At 49.6% G+C, this 20,169-nt stretch overlaps 1 protein-coding gene across 3 annotated transcripts in view; it reads right to left on the reverse strand.

Annotated features, from left to right (window-relative positions):
* Nucleotides 1–353: 353 nt before the first annotated feature.
* The window catches only part of LOC104482338 (peroxidasin homolog), a 43,261-nt gene continuing 23,445 nt past the window's right edge, over nt 354–20,169 (reverse strand). For 2 of the 3 annotated variants that reach the window (XM_086760749.1, XM_086760747.1), the window contains exons 8-23: nt 18,127–18,244; nt 16,375–16,544; nt 15,647–15,919; nt 15,373–15,489; nt 13,630–13,788; nt 12,188–12,300; nt 10,932–11,088; nt 9,349–9,457; nt 8,657–8,814; nt 5,906–7,409; nt 5,313–5,447; nt 4,459–4,667; nt 4,037–4,151; nt 3,551–3,644; nt 3,115–3,232; nt 354–1,776 (exon numbers count right to left, since the gene is read on the reverse strand). In XM_086760749.1, the coding sequence (XP_086616875.1) occupies nt 3,137–3,232; nt 3,551–3,644; nt 4,037–4,151; nt 4,459–4,667; nt 5,313–5,447; nt 5,906–7,409; nt 8,657–8,814; nt 9,349–9,457; nt 10,932–11,088; nt 12,188–12,300; nt 13,630–13,788; nt 15,373–15,489; nt 15,647–15,919; nt 16,375–16,544; nt 18,127–18,244 (3,527 nt within the window). In that variant the 3' untranslated portion in view covers nt 354–1,776; nt 3,115–3,136. The remainder of the gene's footprint in view (nt 1,777–3,114; nt 3,233–3,550; nt 3,645–4,036; nt 4,152–4,458; nt 4,668–5,312; nt 5,448–5,905; nt 7,410–8,656; nt 8,815–9,348; nt 9,458–10,931; nt 11,089–12,187; nt 12,301–13,629; nt 13,789–15,372; nt 15,490–15,646; nt 15,920–16,374; nt 16,545–18,126; nt 18,245–20,169) is intronic. The other variant, XM_086760748.1, reaches the window with a different exon arrangement.

Raw genomic sequence — 20,169 nt, forward strand, 5'->3', positions numbered from 1 at the left:
GAACGAGGACTTGGTAAACCTGTGGTTTGCAGGAGCAGGCTGGAGACCGATTTACCTTTACTGACCTCTGCCAGATTAGATTCTCCCATGGTACAAGCGATAGACAAACGCAGCTGATTTGTAACGCGCGAGGCTTCGGAGCTTGATTTGCACCTAAATGAAAGAGCACTTCCAAAATGACAAACACCCCCAGGACTGACTGCTGCCTCCGAGCTGAGCTCACCAGACACGCACAGCACACACTCATCGCCGCAAAGCCGGCCCGGCACAGAGCACACGCGCAGCTCCGAGTCCCGCGCCAGGAAAGAGCTGATAAATCACAACCTTTTCCTCATATCTTTTTTATTTTCTTATTCAGTTCCAGGAGCATCACTGCTGCTTTCAACGCCTTTGGTACTACAACACACCTACAAACAAAAAAAAAAAAAGAAGGAAAAGGAAAAAAAGCACATTCATAAATTTTCTGGTCTTTGCGCTGTGGGAAGGAAGGTGGGAGGACGCAGGAAAAGGGAGAAAGATGAGGAAGGCGCAGGTATCTGATGGATCAAGTATTTTTTTTTTAGTCCCCGTGACCAGCTTACAAGGATGTATTACAAACCACCCTGTCCGCAGATTCGGAGCCAAAGTGGACACACAGGGACTTTAGTTCTAGCACCACTAAAAAGCACCTCCAAAGAGCAACAAAACCAGGCGCCCGGATCCGTAGAGCTGGTTCCACCGTCCTGGTTTCGCTGCAGAGCACCTGGGAGCAATAAACACAAAGAGCACTTTGCATTCATCCCTGCGTCAAACGCTGCGCATCGTGTTCTCCCGCACTAATTGACAGAAAACAGCAGCTCCCCTCCACTAATGAGAGCGCTCATTACATCCAATTATCTGAGGTTCTGTTCCAGGTCCTGTTACATCTACACTTGAAATACATCTTCCAGAAAAAAAAGCCTTTTGGGAGGGAGGAAAAAAAAAAAAGGAAGAAAAAACGTAAATCCAATTAAACCTCTAAAGGGGGAGAAAGTTGGAGGATGCGAGTCACGCCGAGGAAAATGTTTTTGAGCCCCGGTCATGTAGCGGTAGGTCGCTTCTGGGGGCACATAACCGAGGATGCGCCACTTGGCACAACAACTGGCACAGCACGGCAGCTGATGGCACCGCTGCGTCTGGCATCCCGTCCGGACGTCCCCGCCTTGCGTTCACCTCCTCGCTGTGAGCCCGGCCCGAACGGTGCTGGCCAGGGCCCTGAGGTTCCTCTTGCTCTTTCTTGAGAAGACAGCTGAGGGTCTGTTTGGGTTTCATGTTTAATTAATTTTTTCTCTTTTTTTTTTTTAAAGATTTCTCTGGATGCTTCCTGGGACCAAAGCGCATTTGAGAAAGGTTTGGCCTCTTAATTAATTGTTTCAGTTGGGTGCCCACGGGACACTTCAGACAAGGCGCGGTGGATGATGACAGCATTGCGTGGGAAGAGGCGAAGAGCAGGACAGCGGCACTAAAGCAGCTTCAATTATCCTCCATTTCCTGGGGATCACGGAAAAAAAGTGGTGTCTTGGCAGATTGCTGCTCGGTCGCCATCAAAGGGGACAGAGCTTATCCCGGGGAGGCCGGCGAGGGCAGGGACGGTCCAGGGGCTCACAGTCAGTGCAGAAGGGTTCAATCCAGCCGTCCTGGGACGGAGAGCGGCAGAGGCGGCGTGAGAGGGGGCAGAGCATCGTGGGGGTCTCGCGGCGGCTGTTTCTGAGCCCTGTGGGGTTGGAACGGCTGGTGGAGAGCAGGAGGGCAGGTCGCCTGAAATGGCACAAGGGAGCAGAAAAACTACGGGAGGCAGCTGGAGGCAGAGCGAGGTGTTTGTGCAGCACCTGGCAGGTCTGGGGCACGCACGACTGCAGCAGGAAAACAGCAACAGCCCTTCAAACTCACAGAAACGCTTCTCAGGGACCTTCTAGACCCTAGAGTGCTCTTCAAGGATCTGAAATGATGGCAAGGAAAAGCCAACCCTTGTGTCACACTGTGATTTCTGGCAAATTTATAAAGCGGAATCGCTGTTCGACTGGGAAATCTGTAAGGACCAACACACCAAATCAGACCGGCAAACAGTGTGATCGGCCTACAGGCTTCCCCTTCTGCTGAGATGATCAGCACAGCCCAACCTTCGCTTGCCCTGTCCTGCAATCTGGCTTCCAGAGATGCTCCTGCTGGCACAGACCGCCCGGCAGAACAACGTAACTCCTCTGCTTCTGTCCCTGGAGTAATCTTTTGCAACCCATAAAAACCCTGAAACACCTCCTCCAGACCGGCCGGTGCCAGCGAGCTGTTCATCCGCTCTTCCGAGGCTGCAGGGATCTCCATGCAAAGAGGGCTAAGGGAGCCAAAATCTGTGCTCTCCGCGCCCCGAAAGAGCAGGGACCGGAGCTCTGGCAGCTTTCTGCCAGCACCGTGGCCCTCACCATCGAGCAGAAGTCCCCAGGCTGGCAGGTGCTGACAGTGACTTTGATGACACACTTCACAGCCCTGCTCCCTTCTCTGGGGCTGAGCAACCAGAGGGCTGGTGCCTTCAGAAGAGAGGTGCGTGATGACTCAGGTGTCGAGGGGGAAATCTCTGCCAATATGTAGGCAAATGATGGATTGCTCCATCTGCCCAGATATCCTTCTTACCCTGAGGAGGAACCAGTCCATCTACTCCATCACTGAGCTCTGTGATATCTCTCCCTACAAAGGGCCTTCGGAGGCCGTTGGATTTGGGGTTATGATATTAAGGGTTGTTAGAAGAAACCTTCCTGAAGTCCCAGAAGAATAGGCCTGAGAGACCTCACCCAGTCCACCTAGTCCATCCTATACTTATGTCTTTCCCCATCTTTGCCAAACCAGTTTTTAAAAAGACCTCCAGGAATGGATACGCCACAACGTCCTCAGACAACCCATTCCAGTGAGTCACTAGTCGTTACTGGCAGAAATGAGTGTCTAACCTGCTGCGTTTAAGCCTATTACCTCTCGTCCCATTCATCACTGGATTGCTGTGCAACAGTCTCCTCTGTATGGGAGGGCTACTGAGGTGTCCTCCTGCATGCTCAGCACCACCGCGTTGATCCACCTCTTGGACCCCAGCCCAAAACAAAACACACTGACCTTGTATGAACGGGGAATGTGGTCATCTCTTTCTCCATTTGTCTCCAGTTCTCCTCCCCTGTCCATGTGCGCTGGTGTTCCTGTGGTGCCACCTCAGCTGGCTCTCTAGTCCGTTCACCTGCGGGAACGAGAAAGCAGCAGCTCTAAGAGACAATTTTTAACCCGTCCCAAATAGAAGAAGAAAGTGCTGGCCCAAGTTACCTTCACTGAAGCTCAAACTTGTGTTTTACCCTACAGTTGTGGAGGTCTGAGTGCAAAGAGCTCAGCTTCATCTCTTCCCTCCCTACTCTACTACCTGCCACCAGCTCCCTCCGGTTGGATGGTTGCTCTTGGCTCAGGAGGACACAGGAGTCACAGAGGCTGCCCGTAGCAAATAGCTAAATCCTGCTGCTGGGGTGACTCCGTGGGAGACAAATATTGGGGCATGAAGGTTTACCTGTTTCCGTAGGGAAGCAACCGTCTTCTCCAGTTCAGCCACAAGGGACTCGAGATGGTCTCTGGAGGAAGGGCTTGGAGAAGGCGTCTCATTTCTGGGGTCAGGGACAAAAAGTGAAAGGGATCATGCAAACTCCAGCTTCATGGATGAGAGAATCATTCTGCCGTCTCCAACATCAGCCTCCCTGCAAGCATCAAACAGAAAGGCCCAACTACCAGATTCACCTGCCAAGAGATGCCAACCAACCTGCCACGCAGCCCAGGTGTTTAACCATCAGTCAGGCTCTGCACTAAAGCGTTGGAGGACTTTGACCGAGTTCAGCATCTATTTACCTCTATTTACTCTATTTACCGAGTTCAGCATCTATTTACTGAGGTCCTCCAGACCTCTGCGGAATGCCGATTTCAAAGGCCTGGATGGACTGAGTTATTAAAAACTTTTCTTACGCTTCATAAAACGGAGGTAAAAGAAGAGGTGATACTTCACCTGGGGAAGGCAGACTTCTGCTTGGCAGGGTTCTCCTCTGGGTAGCTGAAGCCAGGAGACCTCTTGCTTCGGAACCGCTGAGAAAGAGCCCTGAATTGCCCACGTGTCTGGCAGTCTTGGGAAGGAAGGGAAAGTCCGCAGTGAGCATTTGGACAGTGCCCTTAATAATATGCTTTAACTTTTGGTCAGCTCTGAAGTGGTCAAGCAGTTGGATGAGATGATTGCTGTAGGTCCCTTCCAACTGAAATATTCTACTCTGTTCCATTCTGTTCCATCCTGTTCCTTGCATTCATTTGCTGACACACGGTTCTCACGGTGCAGCATGAAACCAGCCCCTGGAATTTCCTACAAGCTGATGGCATGTGAATGCCACCCAGAGCCGTCCCCACATCAGTCGGTGCCAGAGCAGGTTCCTTCCTTACCCTCACAACAGTCCTGCCACAAGCGGAGGTCCACTGCGGGAATCTCCTCGCAACCGACCATGCCCTGTGGGTACAACGCCACACGGAAGACATCTCTCTGCAGCTGCTGGATGTGGTCACTGTTGTCACAGATGACACGAGCAAGGGACGTCTGTCTGATCTGAGTCAGCTGCGCTGGGGTGAAGACTCCAGGGTTCTCATACCAAAATCTGCAGTGGGTCGCAATCACAGCATGACTCAGGAGTAGGAGGGGATGATGGGGAGTGAGGCTGGGAGAGGGAGAAGAGTTCCCCTACATCTGTGTGGCAGCACCCACACCCCTGAAAAGGAGCTTTTAGTCTGGTGTCAGGTGGCTGCGAACACAGACCGCCCTTTTCTGGACCCACAAACACCGGTGAGGTGGTAGCCGGAGCTGCAGGGTGCCATCACCTGCGGGACAGCCCCTCGCAGGGGAATCCCAAGGCTCAGACAGCTCTGCTGCAGCAGGTTGGGACATGGATGAACAACGCTTCTGCTCTAAGGGCATCGCCAGGCAGAGACGTGTCCCATTCACACAAGCACCAAATAGGAATTGGAAGGAAGCTCCTGCAGATACTTCCTAGGATTTTCAGGAGACACTGGGCACATCCTCAATGGTCCCTAGTGTCCTGCAGTGAAATGAGAACAATTAAATCAGGGAAGGACACACCGACAGTAACTGTGGCAAGTCCTTTTGCAAATGGACAGAGGAAACACTTCCTCGTATCTTAAGACAAGAAATAATTAAAAAAATGACAGATTCTGTTCCTCCCTGTAGGGAGCAAATCCCCCCAAAAAGAACACCAAAGACCAGGGGTTGACTCCCATGGTAATACCTATCTCCATCCCTCAGCCTTCTGAACTGCGTCGTTAACAGGCACATCAGCGTCGGTCCAACTCTGGTACCAGGGACGAGATCCTCCACCATCAGCGCTGGAAACAGGTCAATATTTTTGGTAGTTCCATACAAACTGCAGGATAAAAGATATTAAAAAAAGAAGTTAAAAGACTATCAAAGAGTGGAGATAAAATAAATCTGATCCCATCATAGGAATTTGTACGCAAGGAACTCAACTGGACAATATTTAGAATGGTCTTATCTAAAAGACAATAGGATACAGGATTGCCCTGAAAAGAGGCAGCCAGTGCAGATAAGACGCAGTTTAGCCTCACTGGAAAATAGCCCCAAGGCTCAATCTGCTCCCAAACTACACCACAGCAGTGCCTGATGACATTCCACTCGGAACCAGACTGATCACTTGGAAAGACCTCATTTGTCTTACCCCGTTCTTAAACCACCGCTATTACCCTATCTCAACATCTGTGGGCAGCAATATCTGGGAAGGTTATTTGATTGGTGTCCTGGGAGGAGGAAAACCACTGACCGATGTCCAGTGATTTTGATGCTTCCAAGTCCAGGCTACAGTACCTCCTGAGCTTTTCCCTGATCTCCAAGTTCTTTATCTCATTTCTGAGGTCCTCAAACTCCTGTGCAGACGAGAGGTTGCAGAAGACCCTGAAGTCGTTGTAAGGTGGGATGCCATGGTCTCGCCCTCTCTGGATGTTGATAGCGGCCAAGTCCAGTGAGACAGAGTGTGCCATGGAGAAGAGTTTCTCCGTCAGCTCCATGTTGAGGAGTTCAGAGGGCACCCGCATTTTCCCAGGAACCCCAAACAGCCCACGGAGGAGGGGGTCGATCCCACCCTCCTGCGTGATCCTGAAAGGGGAAAAGAAGGCCTTGTGCAGGGGGATGTGGCCTCGGCGGATGGGCTGGAAGGTTTCGTTCAGCCGGTACAGGATGGGGTTGATCAAAGTGTGCCCGAAGCGGAAGGCAGCAGTGGCAAAGGCGTTGAGAATCCCTGCGTTGACGTTGGGGTTGTAGCCTTTGTATTCACCCAGCATCTTCATCCCAGCTTCCCCAAGGACCTTGGGGAGCCAGTGGGCGTAGGTGATGTGCTGCATCTGGGCACCCACAATCTTCCGTGCCTCATGATAGAGAAGGTCTCCATCCCAGTGGGGATTGAGTGCCGACAGCTCTGCGGCAACGCGGTTGTGCTCCCTGAACCAAAGCGTGTGCATGGCTGTGAGACCCAGCTGCTCATTGGCCCGGTGGTCTCCCGCCAGGAAGCACGGCACGGGGCTCTCGTTCTCATCTCTCATGCACTCAGTGGGTGGCCCTACAGCAAAGGGAAGGAGGTGCTTCCCCGAGCTGGGCACAACTTGCCCTTGCTTCAGCAGCCCATTTCGGCTCCTCAGATCCCTCAGCTCCCGCGATTCCTGCTCTGTGCTGCCGTAAACATTGGAGGCATCTATGTAAGAAGTCAAGTGGTTGATCTGCTCCCTGGCATAGACGGAGTTCATCAGCAGGGAGGTCATCCCACTGCCGCACACGGGACTCGAGCGGACAAAGAACATGCAGCGCCCGTTCCTTACGCGGGGGTCGTTAGCAGGGACCATGATGGAGAAGCAAGGCGGGTCGTTGCTGCACACCTCGCTGCAGGGTGCTCCGTCCGAGAAGCGGGACATGCTAATCGCTGCCACTGTCTGGTCCATGTCGTGGTCCAGAAACTGGCCCCACTGCATGAGCATGTGCGTGAACTGGTCATCAGGGGTGATGGTCTCCGTCCCAACCATGGCAGTGGAGACAAGGCGAGGTAGAGGAAGGGGCAGGTCCCTGGCATCTTCTGCCAAGGAAAACCCCCGAGGGAGGTTAAATCCATTCTGGTAGGCAGGTTTGAGAAGCCTCTGGAAGGCTGTGAGAGATGCACCCCACATCGGGTGCTGGAGGTTGTTGCAAGACCCATCGTGGGTCCTGTACTTCTTGTGGAAGCAGATATCTGAGCAGTTTGGCGTGCGGCGGTGGGCAGAGCAGCCCGACAGGTTGGCAATCATGTTCAGGTAGTGAGGGGACACCAAGTCATTGTACCGATACCCTGTGAAGGAAAAGGCAAAGCACCAGGTCAGCCCATGGCCACTGTAGCCACCCGGTTCCTACCATCCCATGTAAGGGCTCTGAGAAACCCACTGTTGGGATTGTCAGGGGAGCATGGGAAGGCCAGGTCTCCGATTGTGCAGCTGCTATGGAATTTGTGGAATAAGTGAAGCACAGCTTCAGAGCAGGCCCATAGAGAAGAAAAGAAAAGGAAAAGAATTTAGTGTGAACTGCACAGAGGTGGCGAACAGAAAGGTTGTGACTGGCAGACCAAACTGTGGGAGTTGTCTTGGTCTCCATCCTGGGTTTATTTTATGTCTCTCTGAGTTACTACTGCAACCTCGAGCACCACCGACCATGCAAACCCTACGTGACGAGCAGCAGGGAAGCCACGGGTGACTGCCCGGGTGCTACGCCACGCGAACGTGCTGAATAATGCTGCGCTGTGCGGATGCTGACAGAGCAATGAGGAGGAGAGGTCCGACCAGCCCAGACGAGACCTGCAGCCTGGAAAACATCCAGGCAGGCAAAAATATTTACAGGCCCCAAACGTACATGCCTGCTCCGTGATGACTCACACGGATAGGTAGAAACACGCAGCGTACAGGAATGTTTGTTTTATTTAAAGGAAGTCCCAGCTAGCAAGCTTTGGAGTCCAGCTGCTGCATGCTTGGACCTCACTAGATATTTTGGGTGTTGCATTGCTTTGTTGCTTGCTATCCTGCCTCAACAAAAGGAACCTGGGTGGCTGGAACCCATCTGAGTTTGTCACTAAGAAATCAAAGTAGTAGAGAGACAGAGGAGGAACTCAGGAATAATATCCCCCTTCCTCTTTGACAGCACCCAAATACTCCAAACTCCAAAGTTTTCAGTATTATTCTCATTGCCACCTGGAAGGCAGGAAACATTTCTGGCCATGATGTCGAGGCACTGAACCTCAGATCCACAAAGGTACTCCTTGGTGAGTTAGATGGCTAAATATTTTAAAAGACCTCATAGCCAGTCAAGAAATCTTTAGCAAAATGGGGAACAGAACCACTTTCTTGAGTACCGGGTTGGTACGGTCGCTCAAGACCAGCCCTCCGGAGGTTACAAAAAACAGAAGATGTAAGAGAGAGTTGCGACCCAGGCAACACATTTCCTGACACACTCAAAATTGTACTTTTTAAACTTTCTGGATATTCACACATAGCTGTTTTAATTTCATCCCACGCACAAAGTTAAGAAGGGAAATAAAACCTCTCTCACCCGTGACGTTCATGTCTACAATTAGACCTTGTTGCACGTGTTCCTGAATCAGCTGCAAGGTCCTTTCAAAGATCTCGCCCGCCCTGGCTGTTTCAAGGGTGTAGGGGTCCCGGGGGTAACGAAAGAGAGCCAGCAAGTCGTTGGGCGTCTTGGGGCGCCTGTTCCAGGGAGTAAGAGGAGATGTGAGAACATTAAAATAAATAGATTCTGCTTAGAGCAACGAGACTCTACAGGCAGCAAGAGCCATGCTCTAAGTCTGGTTTGGTGCTCGACCCCCAGACTAGTTCAAAAGACCAACGTGGCTTGCCGGCATATTGCAGATTGTTAAAGAAAGGGTATTTTTCCCCAGGAAAATACACATATTTAATTTCCTCAGCATCTCTGTTATCTTCTGCTATCGTAATTTTCTATGCAAGTCCCTGGAGCCAGCTCCAGCTGACAAAATGCACGTTGCAGATATAAGTGACAGGAGAGGTGACGCTCGTGTATCAGATTTTCCCAGAATCCCAAATGCCTGTTAGGACGCTCTATCACATCCTCACACCTACGCGGTGCAATTTCAGTCTCCAATACCCAAACCAATACCGTAACTTTCGTTTGCAGATTGCCAACGATAAAATGAGATTGAGAAAGCTTCATTCACTGGCTTTTTCATCTCTTTTCACTCAGATCACAGCGTTTCACGCCCTTACCTGCTGAACAGCTCAGTGCGTGTGGAATTGATGGCGTGGTCCACGCTGCTGATGGCTTCCCGAATCGAGGTGGCTACAAACGTGTCACCGCTCCGACCGACATCTGTGGCTTTCCAAAGCAGAAAGAAAGAACAAAAAAAAAAAAATCTAAGTTTTCTTTGATATTAATTTGTCTTCCAAGCTCAAGAACATCTGTGTATCAGTACAAGCCCCATAGTACCGCCACTGCAAGTCGAACTCCGTTTCCATTTGCAACATAAACTTTATGAAACTTTTTTTTAAAGACCCCAGATATGCCAAAGAAGAAATTAACTGCCTGAAAAAGAAGGTGACCTTTTCAGGAGATGGCTGTGGAGCTCATATTCAGAGTTTGCTCCTGTGCAGTTTTGGAAAGAAATGCCTTTTTTTTAGTTGGTGGTTAAACTGGAAAAAGAAAATGTAAAAATCACAGTGAGTTAACCCAAAATAATGTATTTACTTCTCACAAAGGAAACTTCTAAAAGTCATGAAATTAATTTGAATGCATTGCTTATATATTAATTTTCCATTTGTGGAACACTTCTAATTCAGTCCAAATGTAGTGTTAACACATCAGACACATCATTTTAAAACAAAAAAGAAAGTTGTTGTTTGAAGACCTTCGGAAATAAACACACGAATTCTTAAAAATTACTAAGGAATGTATTTTTTTAAGCCAGAGCCTTTGTCACAGCTGAACATAACACTTCCCACTTGGCTACCGGCATATGCAATAGCCAGCTGGAAAATGAGGTACCATTCAAGAATAAATCACGGAAATTATCTTAGGAATAATTTCGAACAACAATGAAATTTCAGATTATTCTCAGCTCCTTGCATACAATGCCTCCATAGAAAATGAAACCAAAGTCATCTAATAAGCTGCTCACTATTCATGCTGGTTACTCCTGCGTGCTCGAGGAATAGCTCTCTGCTTATGTTTTTAACCTTATTGCTTCCTTTTGATTTTTTTCCCTTGCCAGTTCCTCCTTCCCTTCTAAGAACTACAATTTCCACTCTCGACCTCTGGTTTGACTAGCAGGGGAAAGAAAAGAGCTGCTCCTCTTTATCCATCACAGCTTCCCTAACTCATGGAGCAGTAGCCTCAAAACGAGCGACCTATTTCCCAGCCCCGAGGGACCGAGCAGACACTTAAAACCCTGTCTCTGCAGCCACAGCGTCATTGTTCTCCCTCCCCTGGTGTGCGAGGCTACGGTCAGACGATGACTTGTGAGCGCGTCGGCACATTTTAATAAGTTCTGACTTCATAATAAGTAAGTGACTATGCGCACGCCAACAGATCAGACAACACCTTTGGCCTTGGAGGGAGCAACAGCAGCTCAGCTGCGAAAACCGCGAGGAGCAGCTGGGAGGTGCATGGGCTCAGGCAACGGAGCAACTCGGATGACCCACGTGAGGAACCTGTCTGCAAAGAAGCTAAAGAAATGACAGAGCGATCCATTCCAGGTGTAGGCATCAGCACAGCATAGCCTCTCCTTACATGAGAGCATGAGAAGACTTAAGAGGACCAAGAAAACTCAAGAGGAGCACAGGAGGTACCCTACCAGTGATGGTGAGCTGCATAGCACTGGAGGTGAAGCCGAAGGGGTTTCTTGCTATGCACTCGTATCTGCCTTGGTCAGCCACACCGAGGTCTTGAATGGACAGGGTCCCGTCTTGGCTTATGTGGAACTTGCCACTCTCCGTGATCTGGATACCCTCCTGTTGCACCATCAAACGACAGAAAATGCATCAGTGCATGGAAAGCTTCCCATCATCCCAGCCTTCAGCCTATTCGGATGGATGCAATGAATGAATGTGGCCACCAGATGATAGCATTGCTCTTCCAGAGGAACCAGAAAGCCATCCAAGGACATCTGCTCCTGCCTGGAGCCACGGCCAGGAGGTCCTTGCTCAGCTCCTTGGCCCTGGTCCATCTCCAAGCGCTCAGTGCAGGGCAGAGACACTCCATGTGTTTCTCTGCATTTCTCACAGAAGGGCTGGCTCGTTCAAACCCCACCTCTCAACCTGGCTGGTGGCTTCAGATTTTACTTTTTTATCCTCCTGATTTCTCAACCTCTTTCTGCTGCCCTGCCCCGATCTATTGCTTACTCTGCTGCCCTCCCACGCTCTTTTCTTCTGCTCCCACCGTTGGCTGGAGCCCAAGGCAAGCTCTCCTCCCACAAGACCTCTGCGGGGAAACTGAGGCTCAAGCTTTTTCCCCTCTGATTTGTTCTGTGCCTGACTGTGCTCATAGGTCGGGCAGGTCCCAGCGAATGTCATAGGAAAAACTCTGAGGAGCTTTATCGAATGAATTCTTGAAAAGAGCAGCCATGCAGCAGTGTGATTATGAGGGGTCATGGCTTTGCCCCATCAAAGCTGGAGTCAACCAGCATCATCCAATTCCACCAGTGGGAATTCTGGAAATAAGGACAAACTACTTAGGAAAAAAAACCAACCAAACAAACAAACAAAAAACCTACCACATTTTCATTTTTTTCCCAGGAATAATCAATTTCTAATATCCTGGAAAGTCACTGGCTTGAAGTGACTCTTTTGGAAGGAAGAAGAAGAGAAAACAGGGATGTGCATTGCAAGGCTTCGAGCCTGAGGAAGAGCAACATTCCTTTAGACCATTAAAAACCCAAATCAGTGGAATGTTTGTCCTTAAATTTTCATTACACACAGTTTCTTCCATGTGTATTGCACAAACGGATTTAACTGGTTGAGCTGGGAGAGGTGTTTAAGGAGAGAGCTGTCTAACGCCGCCCCAGAGGAGCCGTCCTGCTCTGAGGGTCGAGGACATGACAGCATCCCTGACCTTGACCCAGGTGATGGTGGGGCGTGGATCTCCTTGGGCAGCACAGGTAATCGCCACGTCCTGGCCCGTCTCTGCCACCACGTCTTGGGGGGGATGCAGGAACACGGGTATCACTGTGCAACACGGGAAAAGGCACAAGTGCAAGAAATCCATCAGGGAAAACAGAGAAACCTGCCTGCAAAACATCTCAGCATGGGGGAATCAGAGCTGCTGGGCTCCTTCTGTTGCAAGGGCTCTTCAAAGGGCATTCAGTTCACCGGTGCTCTGCCTCTCTACCAAGTCCTCTGTAATTTACCTTCATTATTTTCTGCTCCCATGTGTCTACTCGGGGCAATTACACAGGAACGTGCTGGGTTCTCTGTCATTTTAAATCCTTAGTTCAAAGGCTTTCTAGAAAAGATGCTGTAGCCGAAACAAGGATTGTCAACTGATTCAGGAATTATGGGACGAGGCTCTCCAGCAAGTGTCAGTCAGGTCCCATTAAATAATTACATTGCTCTTGCTGGTCTTAAGACACAGTACGAATTCTGTGCTCGAAGCATCACTAATTTAATGTTTCTTGATTCTTTCCTTCCCTCCAGTTTACCTTTAGTAAAATTCTGTCATATTCGTGCAAGAGCGGGGATGTTTGCTTGTTTAGAATGACTAATTGTATGGGAACAAAAAAGAAAATTTAAATATGAAAGCATTTCTGTGTGATCTGTATTTTACAGAGGCTTGATTTTAGAACACCTAAATTTAGGTTGAACCTATGACCTGGTAGCTAATGTTTGAGACAAATGTATCTGGAGGCAAAGTTAAATCTTCCCGAGAAGGAATAATTTTGTTTTGCAGAATATTTAATTGAAAAAAAGAATACAATTCATTCTGTATGAAAGCTAAAGTTTAAAAATAGAAAAAAAAATTAATAAGAATTTAATTAATACACTTTTTTTTTTGTAAATTATCCAACAAACATCCTCTGTTTCCTTTCTTTTATCAAAATCATTTTCTTAATGATGACTCCCAACCATATGAAAGGGCCCCATTTTTCACTCAAACTGGTCAGAAACCAAGGCGCATCGGATAGGCGTTAGAGGTCGTTTCTGATCACGTCACCTCGCCCCTGTTCATTTGTGCAGAGGCCACCCGACACCTGGCCACACCAGACGAGTTTCATTCCCACGGTTATACTTTTCCTAGACTACCAGATAAATTTTCAAGGAAAACTGAAGCAGCTTCTTCCAGTTTAGAAATCTTGGCACTCTGGAAACCTCTTTAACATTTCCCACCAAATGATGGAGTTCTCCTGGCTAGATGCCGGCTCCCCGGCAAAAGCAGAATCCCATCCCATAGGAAACTGGGCAATTCCCCGCCTTGTCAGATAGCGAGTTCTTTACCGTAACATCAAATTAATGATACGTGTTTGCCAGCCCTTATCCCCCCCAGCCTCACCAGCTTACCTCGTGGGGTCACCGACAGCTGGACCGGGAGGGTCCTCACTCCGATGGCACTGATGGCATGGCACTCGTACTGGCCTTGGTCGTGCAAAGCCACCCTCATCACCCGCAGGGTGCCCGTGGAGAGGACGCTGTGCCTCCGGTCATTTGGCAGCGGCCCGCCTGGTCAAACAAGCAGTGTGATTTGTTAATTGTCTGTGAGATTTCTCTTCCCATCACTGGAGGTACCAGTGTGACAGTCAAAAATTTCACTTCCTTCCCAACATCACATCAGTCACCCTGAAATAGCATCTTCGTCTTGCTCAGTGAGGAACAGGAGAGATGCAGCTCTTCCCTCACCCGGGCTCATGCCTGAGCTCTCTTGCCTAAGCAACTGGAAAGGAGCTGGTATGCCTCTTCTGTCCTCGTAAATCTTCTCTGAGTGCAAACTGCAGACTCAGTGACACCTGATGGACAGCAAAATCTGGGTTCAATTACCCAACTGGCTGCTTAATCAAATAAATGGAAACACTTAGCATTGTCTTTTTTAATTTGTTATTTTGATTTTCTTTGGTTTGAAAACGACATTGTTTCAATATTTCCTCTATTTAAGGAAAAAAAAAAAGTTGAAAATTAAAATGCTTTACCAAACCCAAACAAATCTATTAGGACTTCTCAGTTCAGCGACATTTTTTTTAATATTCCATTTTCCTCCAAATAAGGGCTCTATTTATTCATTCCAAATACCAGAAGGAATCTGAATCCTCCTCACATTGTCAAAAGAGGTTTTGAGATGAGAAATGCTCCATCACCTCTCCTCCTCTTGTCTGGTTCTTAGCATGCCTTCTGTGAAAGCACTGCAAAGTCTGGTTGATCTTTGGATTGCCGAGTGCCCTAGCAAACCCGGTTACAAAGCAGTTATCAACCTTACTGCTTGTCACTGTGCTCCTTTCCACATCTCTAAAAGACATCTTCTGAAATATGGGCAATGGAGGAAAACAGGTTAAAGGAGATGGAGAACATGCTAGTGGAGGAGAATTTCAGCTGGTCCTTCTTAACTCCACGCCAGGGCTATTGCCGTGGAAGCTGGAATACAATAGCCATGAATTCTCCACAGCACTAAACCATTAATTATGGCTTGTGAAGCATAAGGAAAAGTTGGAGGGCCTCTGGGCCAAGCGCTATTGGCTTCTGTCCCAAAAAGTGCTGGATGGGATCAGTTCAGTGAAGCCAGCAGTAACAATCACTCGAGACTTTAGAAGTTCACCACCACCTGTTGGCCCAAAGTGTTCCTCAGTTAAAAGCAACCTCCGAGGTGGGTCAGCGGCAAACACTGCTCTTCTGCAACGCGCTCCTCAAGGGGAGCGAATCAATGATAACGACGGAGAGCTGGTACGTGGCAATATCCACTGACTTGGAGTGGAGGTAGGGCTTTGACTTCTCAGAGGAGGTAGGAAGCCACTGCAGGAAGAAGTTTGAGGCTTTCCACAGCTTTCATGCTGATGAAAAACAGCACACTCCTTCCTTCTGACACGATGATTTAGTGTGTCAAAGACCTAGGAGGCTATGCTCCCTCCCCAGTGCCATACATCATCGTTGGTGACGTCCAGCATACCTCCTAGTGTGACCAGGTCTGTGCTGATCACCATCTGTCCTCTGTCACTACCACAAGTCATCGCCCTGGACCAGCAGCTCAGCTGTTCCCACCCACATCCCGTGGATGGTACTGCAGAGGAGAAAGAAACCTCAAGTCGAGTGAGGCCATACCTGCCCTCGTCCAGGCAATCACAGGTGGAGGGTGACCCTCAGCAGAGCAGGGGAAATCCACGCTTTGTCCCTCAGTTACTGTCTGATCAGTGGGGATGAGGAGAAACCTGGGAGAATCTGGAGGGGAAAGCAATGTCTGAGCAGTGCGAAAGACTCACGCAGCAAGCTCCGGTTAATTCTTGGTTCATGGGAGCAGAACCAGTTACAGCACCTAAATACACCCCCCTGACTGAGCACTGCGTCCCAGAAACGTCGTCAGCCTGGGACTCCTCACCTTGCACTATGATCCTCGCTGTCGCCTGGATGGAGCCCTCGGTGTTGCTGGCGTTGCAGTTGTACTGGCCCTGGTCTGAGAAGGTGACGTTCTGAATGAAGAGTCCTCCAGAGCTGGTGATGGCGAAACGGGAATCCCGGGGTAACGGAGAGCCTGAGCCAAGGGTCCAGCTGATGCGAGGGTGGGGGTGCCCAGAGACCCCGCACTCCAAGGTGACGCTTTCCCCAATCAGCACTTCAGTGTTCTGAGGCTGGATCACAAAAGTGGGCTTGGCTGGAAGGAAACGAGCATTTCAGAAAGCAGAAGCCTTGCTGGCTGCTCAGTTACAGCCTTAAATCACTTGGACCCCTCATGCAGCCCAGCCAGCAGTCACCTGGCTCTTTCCTGACCTCCAAATCCTCTCAGTTCCCCCAGCACTACTTCTTTCTACCATCTCCTCTCCCCAGTCACTGAGTGCTGGAGCATTCCCACTCCTGAGTCCCCTTCATACCTCTGTGCTGCAGAATTCATCCCAGCCCCCGAACTCCCTCCCCAGCCCCAAATTACCTTCAGTCTCCAAACCCCCAGTTTCTCACTCCCGTGAGGGACCCCCTTAAAGCTCAGATCACACTAGGCTGTTAGCCGCTCTTCCCCAGCACACTGAGAACACCTTGGCACATACGAAGCTGGGATGGCCTCTGACGTAGCTCCACTCCCAGCCCCAACCCGAGCGGACCAGGCTCAATTACATGGGGTGCCAAAATAGCGGAGCATGACTTCTTGCGTCTTGACCTCCCCAGCTATATTCTTAGCCATGCACTGGTAGACGCCTTTGTCCGACTCCTTGGTATTCTGGATCATCAAGGTTCCGTCCTGCAACAGGTTCAGGCGGTTGTCGTCTTTCATGTCGATCTCATTACTGAAAAACAGCCACAAACAGGCAAAATCTGAAAGGAGTCAAGCCTGGTGGTCTTCCCCCGCGCTGCCGGGGGAGCGGTGAGGCTTTGCATGCATGGCAGTAAGTTGGAGCTATTCTGAGACTTCATGAAATTTACAGCAAGAGTTATGATTTACAGCACTGAACTTCAGCTCCAGCTCTGATTTACTCCCTGGGTGAGCTACTTTTTCTCTCACCACTGATTACATACGACATTTACAGCCCATCAGGAGAGCACACTGTTCCCATGCAACAGCATCGTCGCTATTGTCAGGGCATCCAGGCCCAGAAAGCTTGTTCTCATTATTTACTAAGTGCAAATATAATAATGAATTAATATTGTTATTGTGTGCAGCCATTTCTATTCAAATGGGCTCAAAGGCCTCAGGGGGGTAAAAAAAAAAACCTCTGAGTAAGTCACTGTGGGACCCCAAGACAGCTTGGACTCCAACCCAACCCAAGAGCTGTGAAACATCTTCCTTCTTTCTACAGTGACCTGCGACTCCTGGATCCCAGCCCGCGGCAGAAGGTCCCACCGCTGCATCCCATTTGTCCCAGCACGAAGGAATCTTGGACGGCTGCAGATGACTGAAAAGGGAGACGAGACCTCTCTCCCCCCAGGACAAAGGCTGAGCCCACTAAGCAAACTAACACGCTTGCTGGGCATTTATTTAATTCCCTGACGTCCCCTCACTCCAGTCATATCATCTCGTTTGCGGAACATTTATTATCATTACCCCTCTCACAGTGCTGTCTTTGGGAACCTGCCAGCATTTCCCTAACAAAACCTTCCTTCCAGGAGGACTTTGCTCAGCCGTAAGCTTTTGCTGCGTGCTGCCTGGCGGGGAGCTCGCTGAAGAAGCACGCATTGATCATTTTTATTAATAACCGAGCCCCGTCCAGGCTCCCACAGACAAGCAGCTCGTAAAGCAGCAAATAACTTCACTTCCACAGTGAGCAAGGGCTCGAGCACAGAATATTTGATGGTGTAGCACTTCCCAGAAACACTCTGGCATCTAGCATAGCCATATTTTTTTTTTCAGTGTTGCTGCATAGAATGATAATCCATACATCACTTGGCAAGGTCTGTCTTTCAGGGGAGCACAGTGATTTTTTCCCTTTGAAAACGAGCCATTCTCCCAGCACACCAGCCCTTCAGAGAGAAAAACCTAGAGACTAGAAGCATTTCAGCAGTTAATAAATGGCAAGCATGGTGGCTTAGAGCAACATGAAACACTAATTTTAATTTTTTTTTCTGATCAAAAGACAATTGCTTTCAGCCTGCAGAGTATGTTTATAGGAAAGTTATGAGCTCTTGGAATCCATTATAAATGCAAATAAATATTTCAAACGCAGATGAAAACACCACTTGGATTACATGGTCACCAGAGAATGCTATTAAAAGGAAGGTAAGTACAACCCATGGAATAGCCATTTCTTTGGGTTTTTTTGTTTGTTTTTTTTTTTGTGTTGCTTGAAACAGCTTTTGTAATTACAGGCAGCCACTGAAGAGCTCAGTGCTTGAAATCCTCTGCTACCCCAGGGCTCATTGTGTGCAACTTACTTGTTGTGCAGCCAAATGATGGCAGGCTTTGGGTTGCCTTCTGCCCTGCAGGTGAAGTAAACCGTGTTTCCCAAGAGGACGTCGACGTCGTGGGGTTCCGAGGTTATGCGAGGCCTCTCTGCAAAAGACCGTTTGTAACACAACCCAGTCCAGAGCAGCACAAACCCACCTCCGGCCCAACCGGAACTTAGCGGGGAACGCAACGCCCGCCCTGCAACCCCCCAGCAAGAAGGTGCCCGCAGAGCCCGAGGCACCGCAGCATCCGCTCGAGGACTTCTCACCAACGTCAGCGAAAATGATGGCAGGGAGGGAACGGCATCGTTCTCCTGAGCTCGCTAAAAGCCCGGGAGAATGGAAGCGGCTGTTCCCGTTGCCTGTCCTTCGGGCTCCCCACACAGCCCCAGGCAGCACGGAGACAAACCAGACCTGGCCCTACACTGGTTCACTAGGGTTGGTCCCAGCCTCCCCAAAAATAAGTGAAGAAGTCAGCAGCATCCTCACTCAGGTTTTTTCTTCTGCCCCTGGCAGTGCTGCTCTCAGTAACAGCGCCAGCTCTCTGCACACCCCACCACTGCCCTTTCGACGGGATTTCCCTCATTATGCCCCTAATTCACCAGCCGATCCCTGTTCAACCAAACCTTTCACTATGTGTTTCACTTTACAATGTCCTCAAGCACTCAGCAAGTTAAATATTTAAAGGATGTCCTAAAATAGGAAGGAATTTCTGTACATGGTCTGGAGCGCTTGGTCTTGATTTAGCAGAATATTTATCCACCTAGTAATCTTCACGCTCACCAGTAAACCTGTAAAACCAGCTGGATTATTCAGAATATTAAGCGAGAACCTACTGCCTTCTCTGGTGGACGGTCCATGCCCTTGCTGCTTGGACCACAAGTTAAGGGCTTGGCAACTTATCGCCGATGGCAATGCCAGCGCGGGACCAAATCCAGCCCAGCCCAGCCCCGTGGGACAAAATGCTGATCCAGCGCAGATTTGCTCCTCTGGCCCACATCTGCTAAAAAGCGGTGGGTTCACTCCATGCCAGCAGGCTTCATACTGACTCAGATATCAACTGCCCGCATCGTTAGAGCTTTAGGCTGAATTATGCATCATTTGTCTTCCCCAGCTGGCACAACACCAGCGTGAAAGCCTAATGCCAGCAAAATCTTCCCACCAGGTGCTCTGGCTAATTTGACAGACATCCCACTGCGCGCCCACGCCTAAACCAGAACAAATTTCCATTAACGGCTGTACCGTGGCACCGGGTGCGTGTCAGGAACAGCTCGTTGTGCGGCACATCCCCTCGCAGCCGGTCCCACTCCAGGTGTCCCCAGCTGTCCCCAGCCCTAGACCCTTCCTATTCCTCCCCGTCACTCGAGGTTACAGACCCATTTGTGCCCACTGCATGGCTGTGCCCTGAATTAAGCTGTGAAATGGTCAAGATTTTAAGAAAAATAATAAATTTATAGGAGAAAAGCAGAATGCAAGGAAGAGTGCTTCAAAATCCAGCTGATCTCACACATCTGGCTCACAGCATGGCCACGCACACAGCTGGACTGGCACATCCAGGAGGGATGCCAATAGCTGGCCTGGGCCACTGGGAACATCTCAGACTGACTCCACCAGCAGTGAAGTATCAGGGAACCACAAGACCTTCCAATTCAAAATGGCTTTTTTCAGTGAGTACTTATCCAAATTTAAAGAACATCTTAACGAATGCAATACACTCCCACAGTCAAACAAAGCATTCAGCAATGTATCTGCTATGCGTTTGCTTAGGTTTTCAACGGTGTTTCCAGCCGTTGCAGCTCTCCCAGTGTTCCCATTCCGTCCAGGTCCCCTACTGGCCCTACTCTATCCAAAAACCAACATTACACCCGCCAGGCAAAACAGAGCCGCCTTCAACCCCGACGCGACCATCGGCTTTCTCTGCGTTATCCTGATCGCTCGTGTGACCCCCCCCCGGGACTTTCCCATTTCAGCAGTAAAATGAGGGAGAAAGGAGGATGCCAGGACAGGGAAGAGGAAAAGGAGTGGAGGAAG

This window comes from Chlamydotis macqueenii, chromosome 16, assembly GCF_036417535.1.
Source record: "Chlamydotis macqueenii isolate bChlMac1 chromosome 16, bChlMac1.mat, whole genome shotgun sequence".
NCBI classification, from domain to species: domain Eukaryota; kingdom Metazoa; phylum Chordata; class Aves; order Otidiformes; family Otididae; genus Chlamydotis; species Chlamydotis macqueenii.